General features: G+C 47.2%; 1 protein-coding gene across 6 annotated transcripts in view; it reads left to right on the top strand.

Moving 5' to 3' along the window:
* agap1 (ArfGAP with GTPase domain, ankyrin repeat and PH domain 1) overlaps positions 1-17,614 on the top strand; it is an 83,783-nt gene that overhangs the window by 49,245 nt on the left and 16,924 nt on the right. For 4 of the 6 annotated variants that reach the window (XM_057028821.1, XM_057028820.1, XM_057028818.1 and 1 more), the window contains 4 exons: positions 8,470-8,574; positions 10,693-10,861; positions 11,735-11,899; positions 13,298-13,459. In XM_057028821.1, coding sequence (XP_056884801.1) covers positions 8,470-8,574; positions 10,693-10,861; positions 11,735-11,899; positions 13,298-13,459 — 601 coding nt within the window. The remainder of the gene's footprint in view (positions 1-8,469; positions 8,575-10,692; positions 10,862-11,734; positions 11,900-13,297; positions 13,460-17,614) is intronic. The other 2 variants (XM_057028817.1, XM_057028819.1) reach the window with 2 other exon arrangements.

Below are 17,614 nucleotides of genomic sequence, written 5' to 3'. Positions count from 1 at the left end.
AACCGGCTCCTTATCCCACATAAATGAGCTCTTCTCCAGTTGGAGCTGCAGTAAAGGAGGGGTGAGGGTGATGGGGGGGGGGTGAAGGTGAGGCTTCTCCCAACAAGCAAATCAGGCAATTAGCAAGCACTAATCACGGCCTCTCGCCTCGTCGCCGCAGCCTCGTTTGTAATCTCCTAATGAACAAATCGCATCTTTGATTCGGGGCCACCTCGCCGGGAGAGAGCGGGCGAGAGACACAGTGGACTCAGTGTGTGTGTGAAAGAGAGAGAGTGTGTTGGTGCTTGTGCGTTTGGGTGGAGAGAAGTCTCGGTTATAGGTGCGGTCCCTCCGCAGCTCCCGCGGGATTTCTTCTTCTGTGGTGCTGATCCAAAGGTGGAGTTCAGCAGGCGGGGATAAACATTTATGAAGTGGATGCAAACGTGTATTCTCTCATTCATGATCAGTCTCATTCTTTGTTCTTTAGTTGTTTTTTTCTAGTTTTAAGGGTTTTTTTTCTTTTAAAAAAAGTCCTTTAGCCTTGAAGCTTTGGAATTTATGATGCAAATGAATGAAAATACAAATGTTGGATTAATTAAACATCTTTTGTATAATTCAAGGGTAAAACTGATGTTAAAAGTCTGTCAGAAATACCCCAAATTAGCGCTGTAGCACTATAACATGGATGTCAGCTCAGATGACATCTGCTCCTTCTGAACAATGTTTGTAATTATTGTCCCAAACCTGCTCAGCTGGGGCTTCTTTATTAAGTCAGCTGATGAAAGCAATGCTAATAAAGAGCGACACGGAGTTCGCCTGGCCTGGCATGTTGTGCTGGATGCGGTAAAGCAGCTCACACTCCTCCAGAGCAGACTGCAGCAGAAGCGGCAGCGCTGTGAGGCAGAGCGCCCAGCGCTCCCCTCTTGTATCATTTTGGAAGTGGACGCTAATTGATTTGATGGTTCCCTGTGGTCGCGCTCGACTCGTCTCCCTGCCTGAATCTCAGTGTCAACCACGGGCTCGACACACCGCAGACCTGCTCCCTAATTAGACACTCAAGTCCGTGTGTGTGTGTGTGTGTGTTTTGTGTGCGTGTTGCACTTCACGTTCAAGATTCGACTCCCTTTTCCCCATTAACGCTCCATTTGCACTCTGGTTTACCTTCTCTTGTTAGCGCTGCGCTCACACTTGCTTTTAATGAGACGGCGCGCTGACTCCGTCACCTTTTCGTCTCCCACCGGGAATTTAACCACATTTAATAGCAGAAACACAATTTTGACTTTGTTCCGCATCTTTCTGCGGGTGTTTCTGAGAAGGTCCAGCATAAAATTCACTGTTGACAGGAAGGAAGACCTGAGGTGGACCCCTGGGGGACGCCTTTAACAGCTCGTTTCAACAACAGTAACAAAGTTTGGAGGTGTTGATGTTGTCGCTGAGGTCAGATGTGACGGCTGTGGCTGGACGATTGTCCACTGAATGGGTCAGCTTTTATTTAGAGCTTCTGGGGGGGTTGAGAATCTGCACTTATTCTGGAATTGTTTGACAAATCTTTCATCGAAAACAATGCAGATTAATGCCAACAAATGCTGCATTAAAAGGTTAAAAAAAGACAATGACAATGGGAAACGCGTCCATCCTGTTGAATTCAACGCGGAGGAGCCTTAATCTTCATGTCCCGAAGGAGGAGCCTACAGATTGAAGGTGGCGTCGGAAGCGGCTGCTTGGCCTCCGCGGCGTGGGAACCCACAGAGGGAACGTTCCAGGAGCGGCTCGCTCTTTGTTTCCCCCCATTTCTTGTCTCTCGAAGTGAGTGGATGCGTCCAGCTTTGTTTACAGAGGCTGTTGACGACGCAGGGCTCCTCCGACATCTGCTCCACGCCGCTAATTAACCGCTAATTGCCGGAGAGAGAGCGAGGGGCCGCTCGTGTCTCTGTCGAGCGGCTGACCGAGGCACTTTGAAAACCAACAATCTGACAAATTAATTTTCCCCGACACAGCAGCCGGGCCGCTGGGACACGCTACACAGGGAGGTTTCTTCATTTATTTATTTCCTAAACGTTTATTTACTCAGCGTGGGGCCAGACTGGTGTTGCTGGAGCTCACCTGAGGGCTGCCCGGTACAAACGGCCTTTTTGCTGGCGGCCACTGAGCCGCTCCGTTTGTGTGGTCGGCTTGTTTTCAAGGCCAGCTCAGTGATGGTTTCACAACACTCGCACTCAGATTTCACAGCAGCCTGGAGCGGCGAGACCTGCAGCCTCAGATCTGAAGAAGCATAGAATTTCAATTTAAGCTAATGCTCGCCACAGTTTTTTTTCTTGAGTTTCTTCAAAGTGTTGTCCTGCTTTTGGTTATTTACCCTGCTAAGTGGGCGTGGCTTGTAGGCATGAAAACAGCTCTTGTCCATCAAAAGCTGTTTTTCATCAGCCTTTAAGGTAAAATACGGGATTTAACTTGAAGTGAACTGGGTTTGTCTTCTTCAAATCATAGATGAATGATCATTTATGAAATAATCACTTCCAATTATCATGAGCTTTCCAGCATTTTGAGCTTAATGCAAGGCGAGACATGAAAGCAAATGTCATCAAAGTGGGGACCAGGGGCGCCAGGGGGCGCTAAAATGGGCTTAGAAAAAAAAGAAAAAAAAAAAAGAATTTCTCCAAAATTCCATATTATGAAATATAACTATAATTCAGAAGAATATTACTGCGCTATGTCAAAGCATAATTTTTGACTTGAGCTGCTTTGACCTGTCGATTTCCTCAAGCCAGCTACTGCAGAAATGGACATATTTTAAGTAAAAAGACCAAATTCCAACTTCCCTGCGGTACTTCAGGAGTAACAGGTGAAGGAGCGCGCCAAGGCACACAGCAGCCAGATGCTGTTGTGAAGGCCTTGGAATGGAAAATGATACACAACACCTGTTTGAAAGTGTCGATGATGGCTAATGACTAAAATTGATTGGTTTAGAAAAGAGCAGAACACATAATTACAGGATTTAAAGAATTTGGCTGCCACCTTCAGGGACCCTCTTAACTGATGACCACAGAGGAGGAAGGAGTGTTGTTACTCTTTCATTAAGTTGTGTAGAGATGATGTTTGCAAATCCTGAGCTCCGCAGCGATTAACGGACTACTTAAGCCCGGAGCAGACCACCTCCTCCCATAAAGGAGCATTTGCTCCGTGACTGGGAGGCTTGCAGAATGCCCGTCTGCCGCCGTCTCCTTCCTATAAGGGGCTGATTAGTGTTGTGCTTGTAATTGCCTCTTGCGGGGTTGCAGACGAGCACGGGGCTGGGTGGTTTTGACAAGTCCTCTCGTCCCCCCTCGGCGTCGGGTGCTTTGTAAGGAGTTAAATTGGATGGTTAATTCGGGTGTTATTTACCCTGTAATTCATTAGTTTCACCCCGCCATTGGCAGCGGGCAGGCTGTAATTTCACGCTTCGCAATAAAAGATGTCTCATAATCTGCTTCATTTAGCAGCCAAAGAATTTAATGAAATTAACTGTGGCCCTAATTAAGACGGTGAATATTAAAGACCTGCTATCAAGGCTTTAACGAGGGTGACACGATCCGCCTTCCGCCGGATTGGAAAAATATCATTTCCCTGGGAAAGGTTGTCACTGCTCGGAGACATTTTGGCCATGATGACATTTTTGTCATGCACACTAACCTCTGGAAATTAGATTTCTCCTCGTGCGGGGGGTCAGGGATGTGTCGGAGGGATGGCGCTCCCCTTTTACTTTGCGAAATGATTAAAACAACGAGCAGAGGCGTCAATCAAAGAGCATTTTTAGATCCTGCTCATTACACCTCGCTGGGACGGTCCCCACGGAGCGGCCACCACTGTTTTTGTTGAGCGTGGCGATGTTGCTCTGAGCACGCTCGCGGCGTCCCCGTGGTGGCTTTATTGTGTTACAGTGTGCGCGCACACATGTGGGTGGCGCTTGCACTCGTTTGTTGATTACCCGGACAAAAGCGGCAACCTGAGGGTCTTGAATAAAGAGTTTTTCCCTCACATCCTGTCTCGCTCTGGTCGTCAGCGGAGCGAGGGGCCAGCTCCTTTATCCACTAATGAATTGAGACTGCCGAAGTAAGGTTTGGATAATTGAGTTTCCAATTAATTACCCAGAACTCTTATCAGACAAATCAGCTCCTCTTCATCTTTAATCTTCTTCTGTGGTGTTTTATGTGATCTGGCCTGCGTCCGGCTCCCCTGGGCCTGCCCTTTGCCGTCCTTGCCTCATCACTGCTGACCTTGTGACAGAGACTGAAGCTGCTCTTTGTCTTTGTTTGTGTCTTCTGCTTTTTTCTTCCATATTTTGTCGCCGTTGATACTTTTTATCAGCGTGAAAACAGACATGAAATATCTGCCCGAAGTTTCTTAAACACAAAAAGAGGACAAAGCATCCAACTCCTTGTAGAAAATGGCTTGTGTAAGGACAAAGAGTGGTGGGAAAAGATGGAAACCTGTTGCACTGCTGGAGCCTCACGTCCTCCATAACTGGCTGTGTCGGGGTCGCTTTGTTGCCACTTTGAGAAATTACCCAGGTACCTAAACGGTACCAAATCAGACCCGTGGCTCATGAAGGATTTAAAACGGAATGCACCTCATTGTGGGTCATTCCTCGGCCACCATGTGCACATCTGAACAGCATCTTAGCGCAGCGCTGTGCACGCCAGAGAGGGAACAAATAAACTCCAGACCTCCATCCCAGACCACAGCTTTTTGTTCAGCGATTAGACAATTGAGCGTTTCACTGACCCGCCTTCGGTTCACACTCGCCCCCTGAGGATGATGGATGACCTGTGGTCACCGCTCAGGCTGCATCAGATGGCCGCCACGATAGCGCAGTGAGCGTCCAGCTTCCCTCCAGGAGCCGTCCCCTCCCTCGCCCTGCTGTCGGCGGGGGTGACACCTCTAATTTAGCCTGGTGCTCTCAGGAGACGCCGGAGAACAAAAGTACTTTTGGCCCTTTGGAGATCGTCCTGTTCTCTGGAGGGTTTGACCATGTCTTCCACAGAGATAGCAGCTCCCTGATATCTGCCCTGTCACACCCCTGAAGAGGCCTGAGCAGCAGCCATTGTCTGGGGAAAATAAGGGAAGATTGAGTGATTAGAGGGGAGATGAGTCTGTATCAATGGACAAATCCTCCAATAAGCTTCCTTTACTGGTCCCTTCTCGATGGAAATAGAATGTACGGTCACCGGCGGTTTTTCAGTAGAATTTAGTCTTTTGTGAACTTCGAGACATTAAAGAAGCTCTGCTGGCATTATTAGTATTTCCTGCTTCCCTTTCCTGTTCATTCTTTCCGACATCATCATCACTGTGACTGAAATGTGACTGCCGTGCTCTTTATTCTTAAGCCCTCAGGTGGGAGCCCACAACCATTTTCAGATGCGTCTTCTAACGAATGACTCCATCTTTTGGCTTCCCCCGAGCCAGCGACCTTTTCTTAAGCACAGCGCCACAATACTTCACTGGGGCGAAGTAGTGAGAGTGACTCGGGGACTTTTGTGTTTGCGGGCATCTTTAACTAGCTTTTAATGCCATTAAAGTCCTCCCTTCGGTTCCTTTCAGGCATTCCTGGCTGTGTCCACTTGGACCTGGCTTTGTTCTGTTTTTTAAAGAAGGAACACAGTTCTGAGTCCCACTAATGGCCTTGGACATTTTGGAATGCCTAACAAATGACTTAATCTCCTTGCACCCGCAAGCAAGCGACCTTTTCCTGAGCACTACGCCACAATACTTCACCAGGCCTGGAAGTGCCTCGGTGCGGCGAGGAGAGAATCCATGTGACGATGTATTTATCTCCCCACATCTATTTTCCCATGTGGAGACCTTGTGAGCTGTCATGGCTGCCAGCTTACCCCCCACCCCTCTCCGAAGGTAAGATAGGCGGCGACGCATGTGTGTGTCATGGAGCCGGGGGAGGTGAATAATGAAAGATATTACCCATCATGAAGGTTTTTGATGCAGCGTTCAATTAGCCTTCCCCCGGAGCAAACCGATCACTTATCCTCCCCGGGATGGATGGCCAAAATTAATTTGCTGACGTCTGACTCCCCAAATACCAGGTTTAGATGGAAAAGTGTGAGAAATATTGTCTGAGCCCTCACTTAAGTTGAGTCCAGGCCTGCAGTGGTCGAGATCAGCGTTCTTCTTCAGCGTCGGGCTCATCTTGACCTTCTCAACCCGCCTTTTATGTGGAATGTGTCTGACGTTCTCACGATGAAAAGCAAATTCATGTTGTTGCCCGTGATGATTTATTTGTGTCTCATGATGAAGGAAAGAATGAACAAATCCTGAAGCTTATTGTATAATTATACAGGCTAGTTAGCTTTGCCATTATTTTAGGACCGAGCGTTTTGAGTGACAACCCTTTCTTGTGACATTAACTGAAGCATGTTGTCTGGAGCCTGTTAAATGTGGTTGCTGTCCTCATTCCACCTTTTCTCCACTTTCTTGAACTTCTCTGATTTTAGCCTAAACATGCATGGAATGCTAGTTAACTAGCTAACTGCTGTAGTTGTCTTTTTTTTTTAACACAGTAGGTGTGATTTTAATCCGGTTCTGTTTGATTTAAATTGATCAAAACCTCAGGGGTAATCAGCTGACCTAAAAAGCGGCCCTATTTGGAGGCTCCCCCACCACCCCTGGACCCCCCCTGCCTGCAAACATGTCGCTCGCTCACTAACAGGCAGTAATGGATGATCAGCTGGCCTGACAGCTGCACGGCTGCCGGCAGCTTTCACTTTGCAGCAGTAGGAAGCTCGTCAAGTTGCGTTTAGCGCACCGTGGGGGTGGACACACACACCCCCACACCATAACAGCAACACACACCAGTCTGCTTTACTTATTCGTGACATGTAGTGAAATTTGTTAAACCAGTGGAAGTTCATGAAGTCATGCATGAATCTTTCAGCTGTTCTTTACGATCCAACACTTCCTGTTTGGCCAACAATAACTCTGATCGTGGATCTAATTCATCTTTTTCTTTGTTAAATGGTCAAAATGTAGAACATATACTCATACCGCATTGCTAACGTGGTTGCCTTGATGAGTGTTTAATAGAAGAACGATATTGTTTGGTGTAAGCTGTGCAAATGATCAGCAATGTTTTAACGTTCATTCATTAGAGGCAGAGCTAATGGTGCTACCATTAGCTCTGCCTCTAATCTCAACAGAGCCTTTTTAACATCACCAAGAGCTTTTCAGACAGTGACAAGTCCTCCATCTCAGACGTTTGAGCAACCACACATGATTCATGGGTGTTTTTCCATCTTCAGTTTCTTCATGAAGCTTCAAAGATGGACTTTAGTTCTAATGGAAAAGTATTGGGACACCAGGAACCATCACTTTCTCTCATTTCTCACATCCTTGGTGCATCTTTGGGACACGGGCGATAATCAGCGCCACTGCTCGAGTTCCACTTCTTCTTTGTCACTCTGAGCTGCTGCTTCCTGGCATTATGTCATCGCCAATTACACCAAATCTGCCGTCACCGGCAGCGCGGATGACCCCGGGCACGCTGCTCTGTCCCACCAACAACGACCACCTTAATGAAAGCTGAGCGGTCAGGGCAGCAGCGAGCAGGCTTCCGTCCATCAGCCGGACTGTCCGTCTCCCCCCCGTCTTCCACTTCTGCCTCCCCTCCCCCCCTCCCCTCACGGCTGGGCTTTATTATTATCCTCTGTCGGAGTGTTAATGTTGTAGAGGTCCAGTGAAGTGACACGCGTGGTAGCGCGGCTGTAATTGCTAATCAGTGGACAATTTTATCCCCCGCCGCCGCTGCCTCACACTCTCCCCCTACTTCTCTTTTTGATCTCTCATCTTTCTCCCATTTCCATCCCTCTCTCACTCTCGCTTTCTCTTTGACCTTCTTGCTCTCTTTCTCTCTAGCCTAATGAATCTGGCTTAAATGAAGTGTGGGTGGGCGAGCGAGCGAGCGCCGGGCAGTGGCTCGGTTTAAGCGGTCAGTCAGCCGCAGCTGATGTGCGTAGGAGAGAGGGGGGAAAAAGGAGCCAGACAATTAAATAACTGCTGATTTCTCCTCTCGCCGCTGCTTTCAGCTGATGTTAAAACCTTGTTTTCTGTCCAGATTAACTTCTCTCGTTATCTCAGCTCGTTATCTTCAGACCAGAGCTTCTCAAGTGTAATTTTACTGCACAAATGGCAGAATCGGAGAATCAGAAGGTCAAAATGTGCAGAAGAATTTAAGTGGGCTGCAAAAGTCCTGATCCAAAGTCTGAAATGAGAGTTTTAAGGCTCAGACAGTAAAACTCTGCACAGACATTCTCTCACACGGCTTCTCGTGCTTTCCTCTGCTCAGATGCAGGTTTAATTCTGCTCCGCTGACAGAGCCCTCCAGTCAAAAGTCTCCACATTTGTGTCTTCTCTAAATGTTCAAGCCTCCATTCAGCTGTCACCATATGAAGCGAACCTTTGTCAGTTTTTCGGAGGGTTAATGTTGTTAACGCCGATGTGTTGCAGGGCATGCTGCTGAAGAGAAGCGGTAAATCCCTCAACAAGGAGTGGAAGAAGAAGTATGTGACACTGTGTGACAACGGACTGCTCACGTACCACCCCAGCCTGCATGTAAGACACCCACCCACACACACCTACTGTTCACCTCTTTTTTTCTGTGTGTGTTCCAGTTGTTGCAAGGTTCAAGTCCCTCTCCACTCTGACAAAATGCTTCACCTCAAATGCACACATCCGTCACCAATTCGAGCAGCTGATGCATTAAATTAGTGTTAAAACTCATCACTTAACACATCGACACACACACACACACACAAACCCCCTGCAGCACCAAAAATCCAGGTTTGCTGTGAGCGCATTACATCTGCATCTCAGGCATCAATTAGCATGTTTGCAGAGGCTAATCGAATGAAACTCAATCAGGGCCCTTAATTGCCCGACTATGTGCAAAGAAATCACATTAATGCTGCTAATTAAGTGGAAGGCAATAGATGCCACCTATTTGGCAAGAGAAAAAAGCTCCACCAAAGTGAAGATGGGCCATTATTCACCTTAAATCATGAAAGCCTGGTAGACAAATCTGGTTCTGTACCTGTGGACTGACCTCCTACTGTAGCCACGACCCCTGCAGGGAGACACTGACACACAGTAATGCAGATAAAGCCTTCTGCTTCACGACACTCTCAAGATTATCGAAGTTACCAGCTCAGCTGCATTAGCTGATGTGTGTTTAACATTGTAATTACTTTAATATAGTCAGAAGCTCCGCCTACAATCTTTCTCTCATCTTTCTCACAGGTTCAGCAGTGAGCTGAGCGAGATTTAGCTACCTGGGTTTTATATTCATTTGTACACCTCTGTCACATCATCTCTCCCTCCATTCCTCTTCCTTATTCCCTCTCCTGTCTCCCGTCCTCACCCTCTCCCTTTCCATTGATCTGGGCCTCGTCAGATCAGCAATATTTGGCGCTCTGTTTGCCGTGTATCTTTCCCACTGATGGTGATGTTTATGCCTCCATTTGTACTGACTGAACGTACACACGCGTAAGCTGGCAGGACACAGAAGTGAATACTCTTTCTATCCGAGACCGTCACAAAATGAGCACTGTAGATCATTTGCAGGCGGCGTTTGGTCGATACACACATCCCTCCTGGACGTCGCCGTGTGCTGTGGGAGATCGGGCCGATGATGAAAGCTTCTCGATGCAAATGGAGACTCAATTACCTCGGTCAATCTGTCGGAGGGAAGTGCGTGCGTGCATGTGTGCAGAGGGTTTACCCAGCGGGCCCCTGGCTCGAGGGCTCTCCGGTGGCTTGTTAAGCCGCCGTCGAGAGCACTTGGCTTTGAATTGGCCCTTTGTCAGCTGAGCAGCCAGAAGGAGGCGGAACAACCTGAGGGAGTGTGTGTTATGATCCTGCTCCGATAGTCCTATTTCTGTGAGGGCCCATAAGTGTTTGAGAGCCGAAAAATGAGGGTCTTCATTCCCCAAAATGGTCGTCGGAGGGTCAAGATTCCTTAATTGGGTTAGTGTTGTTGTTTCAAAAAGGTGACCTGAGTGGCGACACCGGCCTTCTTTTCCAGCCGAGCCTGAGCTTTGTTTCTCCTCGTCTCCTTCATGTTGAAGAGGAGGCCGACGGGTCAGCACCAGCGCTTCGCCCCTTATCCAGGGATGGTCGCCTCTCGTCCCTCGTTAATACCCCGACTTCTCTTTTCACTCTCTTCTCTGATCCGCCCCTTCCTGAGTGGAGGAGAGGCATCCAGCTGTGGTCGGCCGTGTTGGACAAAAAAGGCGGAGCCGTATCAGAGCTGGCGTCAGCCGCCACTTCACTGCTGCTTTGAGGGATTATCGCTTCTTTGTTTCTATTGTAGGATTTGAGGATTTAGCTGCTTTTTAACTGATTCATTCTCACCAAAAAGAAGAAACTCACAGCGATGGTCTTTTTTATTTGCTTTCATTGAAAGAAGGCAGTCCGATTATTGATTTTAACCATGTTAACAATTCTACTGAGTAATACAAAATAGCCTTAAACAGAATCTGTCTTTGAGCGTAAGTCGTGGTTTCCAAGAAATTCTACAGCGCTAATGCTCATGAAAGCGAAAGAATGAAGCGGCGCTTCAGTTGAAATTGACCGCATCACCATCACGAATCTACTTTACACACGTTTGTCGAACTTTCATGATTTAAGATGTGTGCAACACCCAGGACCGTGAACATTATTTGTTCCTCTCAGGACTACATGCAGAATGTCCACGGTAAAGAGATCGACCTCCTGAGGACCACAGTTAAGGTGCCGGGGAAAAGGCCTCCGCGGGCCGTGTCCACCTGCGCTGCCGTCCCGAGCCCTAAAACCAACGGCCTGACGAAGGACATGAGCAGCCTGCAGCTCGGACAAACGGCGGGTAAGATCTCCTTTAATTAGCATCTTTAATTGCTGCTCCCAGTGGCTTCTCTTAAACATTTTGCCCTTTGTGAGCGAATAACGGCTGAATATTCAATGAGCAGCTGAAATTAAAAGCAGGAGTTCAGCCTCAGAAAGGCTTCTCTACCTGAAGGGAGACATCATAAAATAAAAGGTGGAGAGACATGAGTGCTCCTCCACCACACACACATGAAATCAGAGCTTATGAGGCGCCTCAGTCAGACACACACACACACTCACACACACATGCTGGTAGCACGCAGGGATCCAGGAGGCCCGAGCTAATAGCATGAATATTCAGTGAGCTGTACTCCATGTACTAATTATTGTCATGAATATTAATGCAATCAGAGTCCTGGATCCACTCAGCCAGCACCATGAAATGAGCTGTAATGAGAGAATGGGGGGACGAGGGGGGGCGTGGTAGGGGGGGTATGAGTCACCCGGCTGTTGGACCTCACAGCCTCTCACAAACTCAAAGGTTTGATTTAAACCTCCAGCCTGTGAGAGTCTGTCCTGGCTTTTCTGTTGCTGTTTGTTATTTAGATATTTTTGTTAAAACCAGGAAACAACAGCTGCTCGTTCTGCTTCCAGGCCCCATCGATTCATCTGTTTCCGTTCCGTAATTGCGCAAGTGCTGCAGGTTATAAATGTGTAATAAGAGCAGATGTGCAAGCTGGCCTGATAAAATGTGCTAAAAATGATTTGGGTTGCTCTACTTCCTGTACACACAGGAAGTAGACACAGGAAGTAGAGAGTAACAGATTAGGATGTTTTATTAGTTCACTAGAATCCAGATTAAATGTGTTCTTGAAAGTACCTTGTAAATAATAAGCACAACTTCCTGCCTCAGGTTCGGTGACCAGCAGCACTTCAGCGTCTCAGATGGCGAGCGGCATCAGCTTGATGTCTTTCAACAGCCGAGGTGTGGAGGGGATGCACCAACGCTCGTATTCTGTCTCCAGCGCCGACCAGTGGGCCGACGCCACGGTCATCGCCAACTCGGGAGTCAGCACAGGTAAACAACACGTTCTGGAAATGCAATCAGTAATTGTGCCATTGTTTTTGCCCGCATGTGCAGCTTCACCTGCAGGCCAGTTTCTGTCAGTCTGTGTGTCGTTGTGTGTGTGTGTGTGTGTGTGTGTGTGTCTGGGTGTGTGTGTGTGTGTAGTCACGATGATAAACTTGACTGACAGCTCTGCGGTCAACTCTGTGGCCTCCAGCTTTTCTCAAATAACGTTTAAAGCTGTGAAATGCTTTTACACAACTTCAGACACACACACACACACATATGTACACACACTTTAGTTACAGTTAGGTTCACCAAACTGTTGCTGTGTTAAAATTAAAGATGATGATGCCTAAATGAGAATAATATCAGATCTAGTAGGACTTTAATTAATTGTGAAGAATATTTGGTATAATTCTACATTTCTTCTTTCTAACCAGAACCAGGACCACATAAACCTGAAAGTTGTAGAGGTAGTTTTGGAGGTCAAGAGATCTTTCATCCAAAATAAATCAGGTGGATTTTTGATGATTAAAGGATAACTGTCGCATGATGATCCATCAATGATCATTTAAAGATCTGACGAAGCTAAACGTCGACTCAGTGGGTCAACTCGTAGCGTTCCTCCCGACGGTCACGGGTCCACAAAAGTCGCAGCAGCCGCTGTCCAAACTGTTGATGGGTTTCAGAAAGGAAGAGACGATCAGATGGAGGGGACGGGAAGCGGGAGCCGGTCGTCAGGGTGGGGGAGGGGGGTGATGTGGATGGAGCGCGGCGTGCAGATGGGAGGGCCGTTAATCCACGGTGGTTAATTGCACTCTGGGGGATGGCATCTTGTCAGCAGAGATAAGTTGTCACATTTTCCACTTGAGCTGAGACTAAACGATTGTAAAATAAGTTATGGCCGTCCTTGGGGCTGTCTGCCATTCCGGGGATGCTGCGGCCAGCGAGCACGCTCTGCATGTATATGTGTGTTTCCTGCACAGGTGTTGCCATCTTGGCACACACACACAAGTGCCCGTGTCAGCGTCACCGCTGCGCTGTGATATTGATGGAATCTGAATGTTATTTTATTCTGCCGCTAGTCACAGCTGTCAGCAGCTGCTGTGGAGCAAGAGAGAGAGAAAGAGAGGCTGTAGACTGTTTAAAGCCTCACTCCAACCCCACAGGCTCAAAAACTCCACCTGTGAGATCACCTGATAGAGACGAGCCCTGATTCATGAGGTTATGTTGAAAATATACCTGAAATTCACATTATTTTGTGGGCAAACATCACCACGATCAAAGTTTTGAGCTTTTATTGTGGAGAGGATTCAGCTTCCTCTCACTGATGTCATCACTATGGTCATATGTACCTATCGGAATGTAGAGTGGAGACTGAAATCAGCGCTGGTGTTAAAATTGCAGACACTGGCCTGGGAGACTCGGTCTGCTCCAGTCCCAGTATCTCCAGCACCACCAGTCCTAAAATGGAGCCGCCGCCATCGCCGCACGCCAACCGCAAGAAGCACCGGAGGAAGAAGAGCACCAGCAACTTCAAAGCTGACGGATTATCTGGTACTGCGGAAGGTAACACCATCTCCCCTCCCCTCGCCTCACACTTTCCCTTCCCAGGTCCGAACGCTAAATCCTTCCCCCAGAAACACGTCTGACAGTTGCACAGTTCCAAATCTGCAGAAATGTGCAGACTGTTATTCAGTCTGTTTTTATTTATTATTACCCAGATTTCTTTCCACCTCAGTCACTTTCACAGCTCGCACTTTGAGAATTTAGATTGAAGAAATATATATGGACTATTCTTCTAATTAGTTTTCAGTATTAAAAGTTTGCATTTTAAACTAGTTGTCACAGAAATTGTGAATAATGACTTTGGACCCGGATGGGGAAACGCAGTCATGTGATCATCTGAGACCCCCGACCTCTGCTGTGAGGGACGGATCTCCTCATCGTCTCATTCCCTCAGCCCTTCATCCGTCTGTCCCGTTTGATCACCTTTCTGTCTCTTCTTTGACGCTGAACCAGTTTGTGACATAACCTCGATGACTTGTCATCGGTCTGCACGTGAGGGTTGATGATTAAAGGGAAAAGCAGTTTCTTTCGTTTTTACGCTCTTCACTTGTTGCTCTGTGGGCAGAGAAGTGAGCAGTTAGCATTGGCTTTGTTTGGTTGCAGCTCGCTGCTGCCTGCTGCCATATTTACAGTTTCAGGTTCCATGACCAACGTCTCAGTTTTGGTGCCCTTGATTGACAAGAGCGTGATATGGTTTTAAACCCAACCATGTGACCTGCCAGACTCAAGTTTGACTTGTTAACTCACCCCGACCTTCATAAATGTGTCAAAGGACACACCTTTGTCGCCATTCCACCTCAAAAAACTCGCACTCACACACACTCTCTCTACGGCTGGTTGAACAGATGTGGCGGCGGCAGCAGATGTGTAATGTTCATCCCTCCATCATGGAGGCATCACACAGCTGACAGGGCAAGCAGCTGTCCGAGTGAGAGATGGATGCCTTGTTCTCACTCTGCTCCACTCTCACCATTCTCACTCCCTCCTCACATTCCTTCTCTTTCTCATCTGTTTCTTTTCTCACCCTCTATTTCCACTTTTCATATCTGCATTTGTTGTATTTGTTCTTTTTTTTAAATCTTTATGCTCTTCTTCTTCTATCTTTCTGTCACACAGACGTTCTTCTTCGCGTCGCCTCCCCATTAGTCAGCCAGAGAGGCTTAAGTGAAATATTATAAATAATCCAGCGTATTGAAATCTTTTATCAGCTGTGTCAGTTTCATTATTCACTAAGCGATTAGTAACAGTCTTCCCAATTTAGCCATTAAGCACTGAGCGCACTCAGCCGGCGGTCGGCCCGGCGTCTGTCACAGCCGGCGGGCACGTGAAATATCTTCATGTCAGAGCAAAGCTCGTGGTAATTCATGGGGGAAACGCCCTCTGAGGCCCAACTCCCCCAGGTAGAACCACCAAACAACCCATCCAGATATCACTGATACCCAGGCTGAAGGATCCTCCTCTGAACTCGGAAATCTTAGATTAATCAGTAATGATTAATTATTAAAATAAGATTTCTCTGGTACTATTTAACCATCTGAACTTTTTTTTCTTGGATGCTCTGTTAATCCAAGATTTTCCAGAATTTTTGACATCAGTGACAGTTCCGGCCGCCACGTTCTTCAGCACTTTAATAACGAGCCCGAATCATCCGAAATGTGTTGAAACAGCTCTGAGAGGACTGCGTGTTTGGTCATGTGACTGGGGGCTGTGATCAGCTGCACAGACACATTTTGTCATCAAAATTTACATAATTCTGTTTCCAAACCAAATGATTCAATTAAATATGTCCATGTAGATACCAAGAGGATGTTTTCAGATAATAACCTGATCAATCAATGAATATTACAAAATTATAAATTCAACAAACAAACTGATGAAAATATCCTGGTTATGGTTAATTACAAATATATAAGCTAAATAATATCATATAAATGCACCATTATTATCATTTCTTTAATACTCCACACACACACACACACACACACACACACACACACACACACCCCTGTGTCTGGTTAGTCCCTGTTGATCACAGTCTTACCTCTTGTTCTCATTAACCAGCCTTTGTTTGATACTCTCCTTTCATCGTGATGCTTTGAAAGCTGACCTGAGAAGTTCTCTCTCTCACACACACACCCTCACACACGCACAAAGAAGAGGCACAGAGCTTCAGGTATTTGAAGTGACCCCTCACAGGTAGCAGCAGGAGAACATTCCTGATTGCAAAGAGAGTTTCTGTGATCACGGTGGCTTTGATTCTTCAACCAAGAAACAGTCACAACAAGTGGAGCTGAAAATAAGTGTGTGTGTGTGTGTGTGTGTGTGTGTGTGTGTGTGTCAGAGCTTCACTTGTACCAGTGTTTAGCCCCAAACGTCACTCTGTCTGTCAATCAGCCGTTAGCTCCACGTGCACCTGCACCGGTCGCAGCTGAACCCAGATTCCTCTAAAGTCGAGGTTAATCATGGAGATGAGCTCCACTTGCAGCCATCATGGGTCAATTAGGGTCAGTTGGATCCAAGCAGCTGGTGAACAAAGAGGGTTCCTGTGGAGGAGAGCCCAGGTGGTCTCCTGGATGAGATATCATCAAGTCTAGGTTCTAAATGTGATATTTAGGTTGGATGAAAGTCGCTGCTGGAATTAAAATCACTGCTTTAAAGGGATCGTCTGATTCCAAAGCACTTCCTTAAAAGAATCCAAACACTCTTTTGGGATGGAGATTCTGATCTTTTCCACACGTATGACGTGCCGGAGGTCAGCTCCTGCAGCGGTGAGCGGCGTCCTGTGATTTGTTTGTAAAGTGATTTGACGGTGGGGGGGCTCGACTGTGGAAACAAGCACGGTAACATTTGAAGCCCGGCGTCGTGCTCGTCGTCACGCTTACATTTCATTCTGGGTAAATGCTCCCAGTAGCTCCAGGGGAGAAAATATTACAAAGATGTGTGTGTTTTAGATGGAACAGCGCAGCATTGAAAGGAGCAGAGGTCAGAGGTCACGGAGCGTGCGGCACAATCAAAACTGCAGCAGGACCCTCGGATGGAGATGAAAACATGTGCAGAAACATAACGATTAATCACTTCAATGACGGTTCAAGTTCTGTCGCTCTTCTGGTCTTTGTTATGTTGCAAACTCAATTTTAACCCTCCATTGTGCTCAGTGGCCCCTCCCACTTTAACACCAGAGACCACGCCCTCGTCTGTGGACCGACCCCCAAACTGCTGCTGTTATTTTTACACCTGTCTCACTTTTCTTCCCTTTTTCTTTCCTTTGATCCAAATGTCGTCTCCGCCCCTCACTCCATCCTTCCTTCTAATCTTCTATCATTCCCTCTTTTCTCTCTTCTTGCCATCGGGGGGACGCAGCCAAACGTAAAGCGTGGAAACTTAACCGCGTCGCTAGCCTCCGCAGCATTTACGCCAACAGTCTGCACAACTCAGAAGGTAAAATAAAGGTTGAAGTGGCGGACCTGTGACAGACAGGTGGAGCACTGTCAACCCCCACCCCTCTGACCCCACCCACTGCAAGGATGGAACATGTGATCCTGGAGAAATGGACCTCTCTCTGGGAGCTTTGCTTTGCTTATTTACTAAAGTGGAACAATAAAAAATACTACAGCATTTGTTGTTTTTTGAAGATATTCAGTTTATTGAGACATCTTCACCCCCCCCCCCCCCCAACCTCCGAGGACTCAACAAAAGAAAGTCGAGGGGCCGAGAACCTTCAGGTTACCGTGCTGACATCATTCATTTTTTCTGACAATATGGAGGCACAGGAAAAGCCAGACTGTGCCAGGTGTTCAGCTCCTCTCAATGAAGCGTGCTTCAGTGCTTTGTCTCCGTCTGTGGGAGGTAAAAGGGGACCTTACATCGTCTCTAAATATGTCTTTAATCAGCTCGATCACAGCATCTTTTCTTCTTGTTGTTCGAAACCCGCAACCACGTAGTTCCTCTTCAGAGAGGCCGAGAAACAATCAGCCGTAATATTTTCCAGGTTATTAATGTTGTAGAAGGCTGCAAATAATATTAGGAGTAATGACCTGTGTCGCAAAGCAATACTGTGTGCAGTGACATTTAAGGCTTTTAATTTGTGTTTCCCGAGGCCCCCTTTTGTCTCACTCACGCCTCCCCTCTCATTGCACCTACCGTCCTGCTTATGAC

The sequence above is a fragment of the Takifugu flavidus genome, chromosome 3 (genome assembly GCF_003711565.1).
Source record: "Takifugu flavidus isolate HTHZ2018 chromosome 3, ASM371156v2, whole genome shotgun sequence".
Classification (NCBI taxonomy): Eukaryota; Metazoa; Chordata; class Actinopteri; order Tetraodontiformes; family Tetraodontidae; genus Takifugu; species Takifugu flavidus.
The sequence above is the reverse complement of the archived record's forward strand: the minus strand, read 5'-3'. Positions and strand labels throughout refer to the sequence as shown.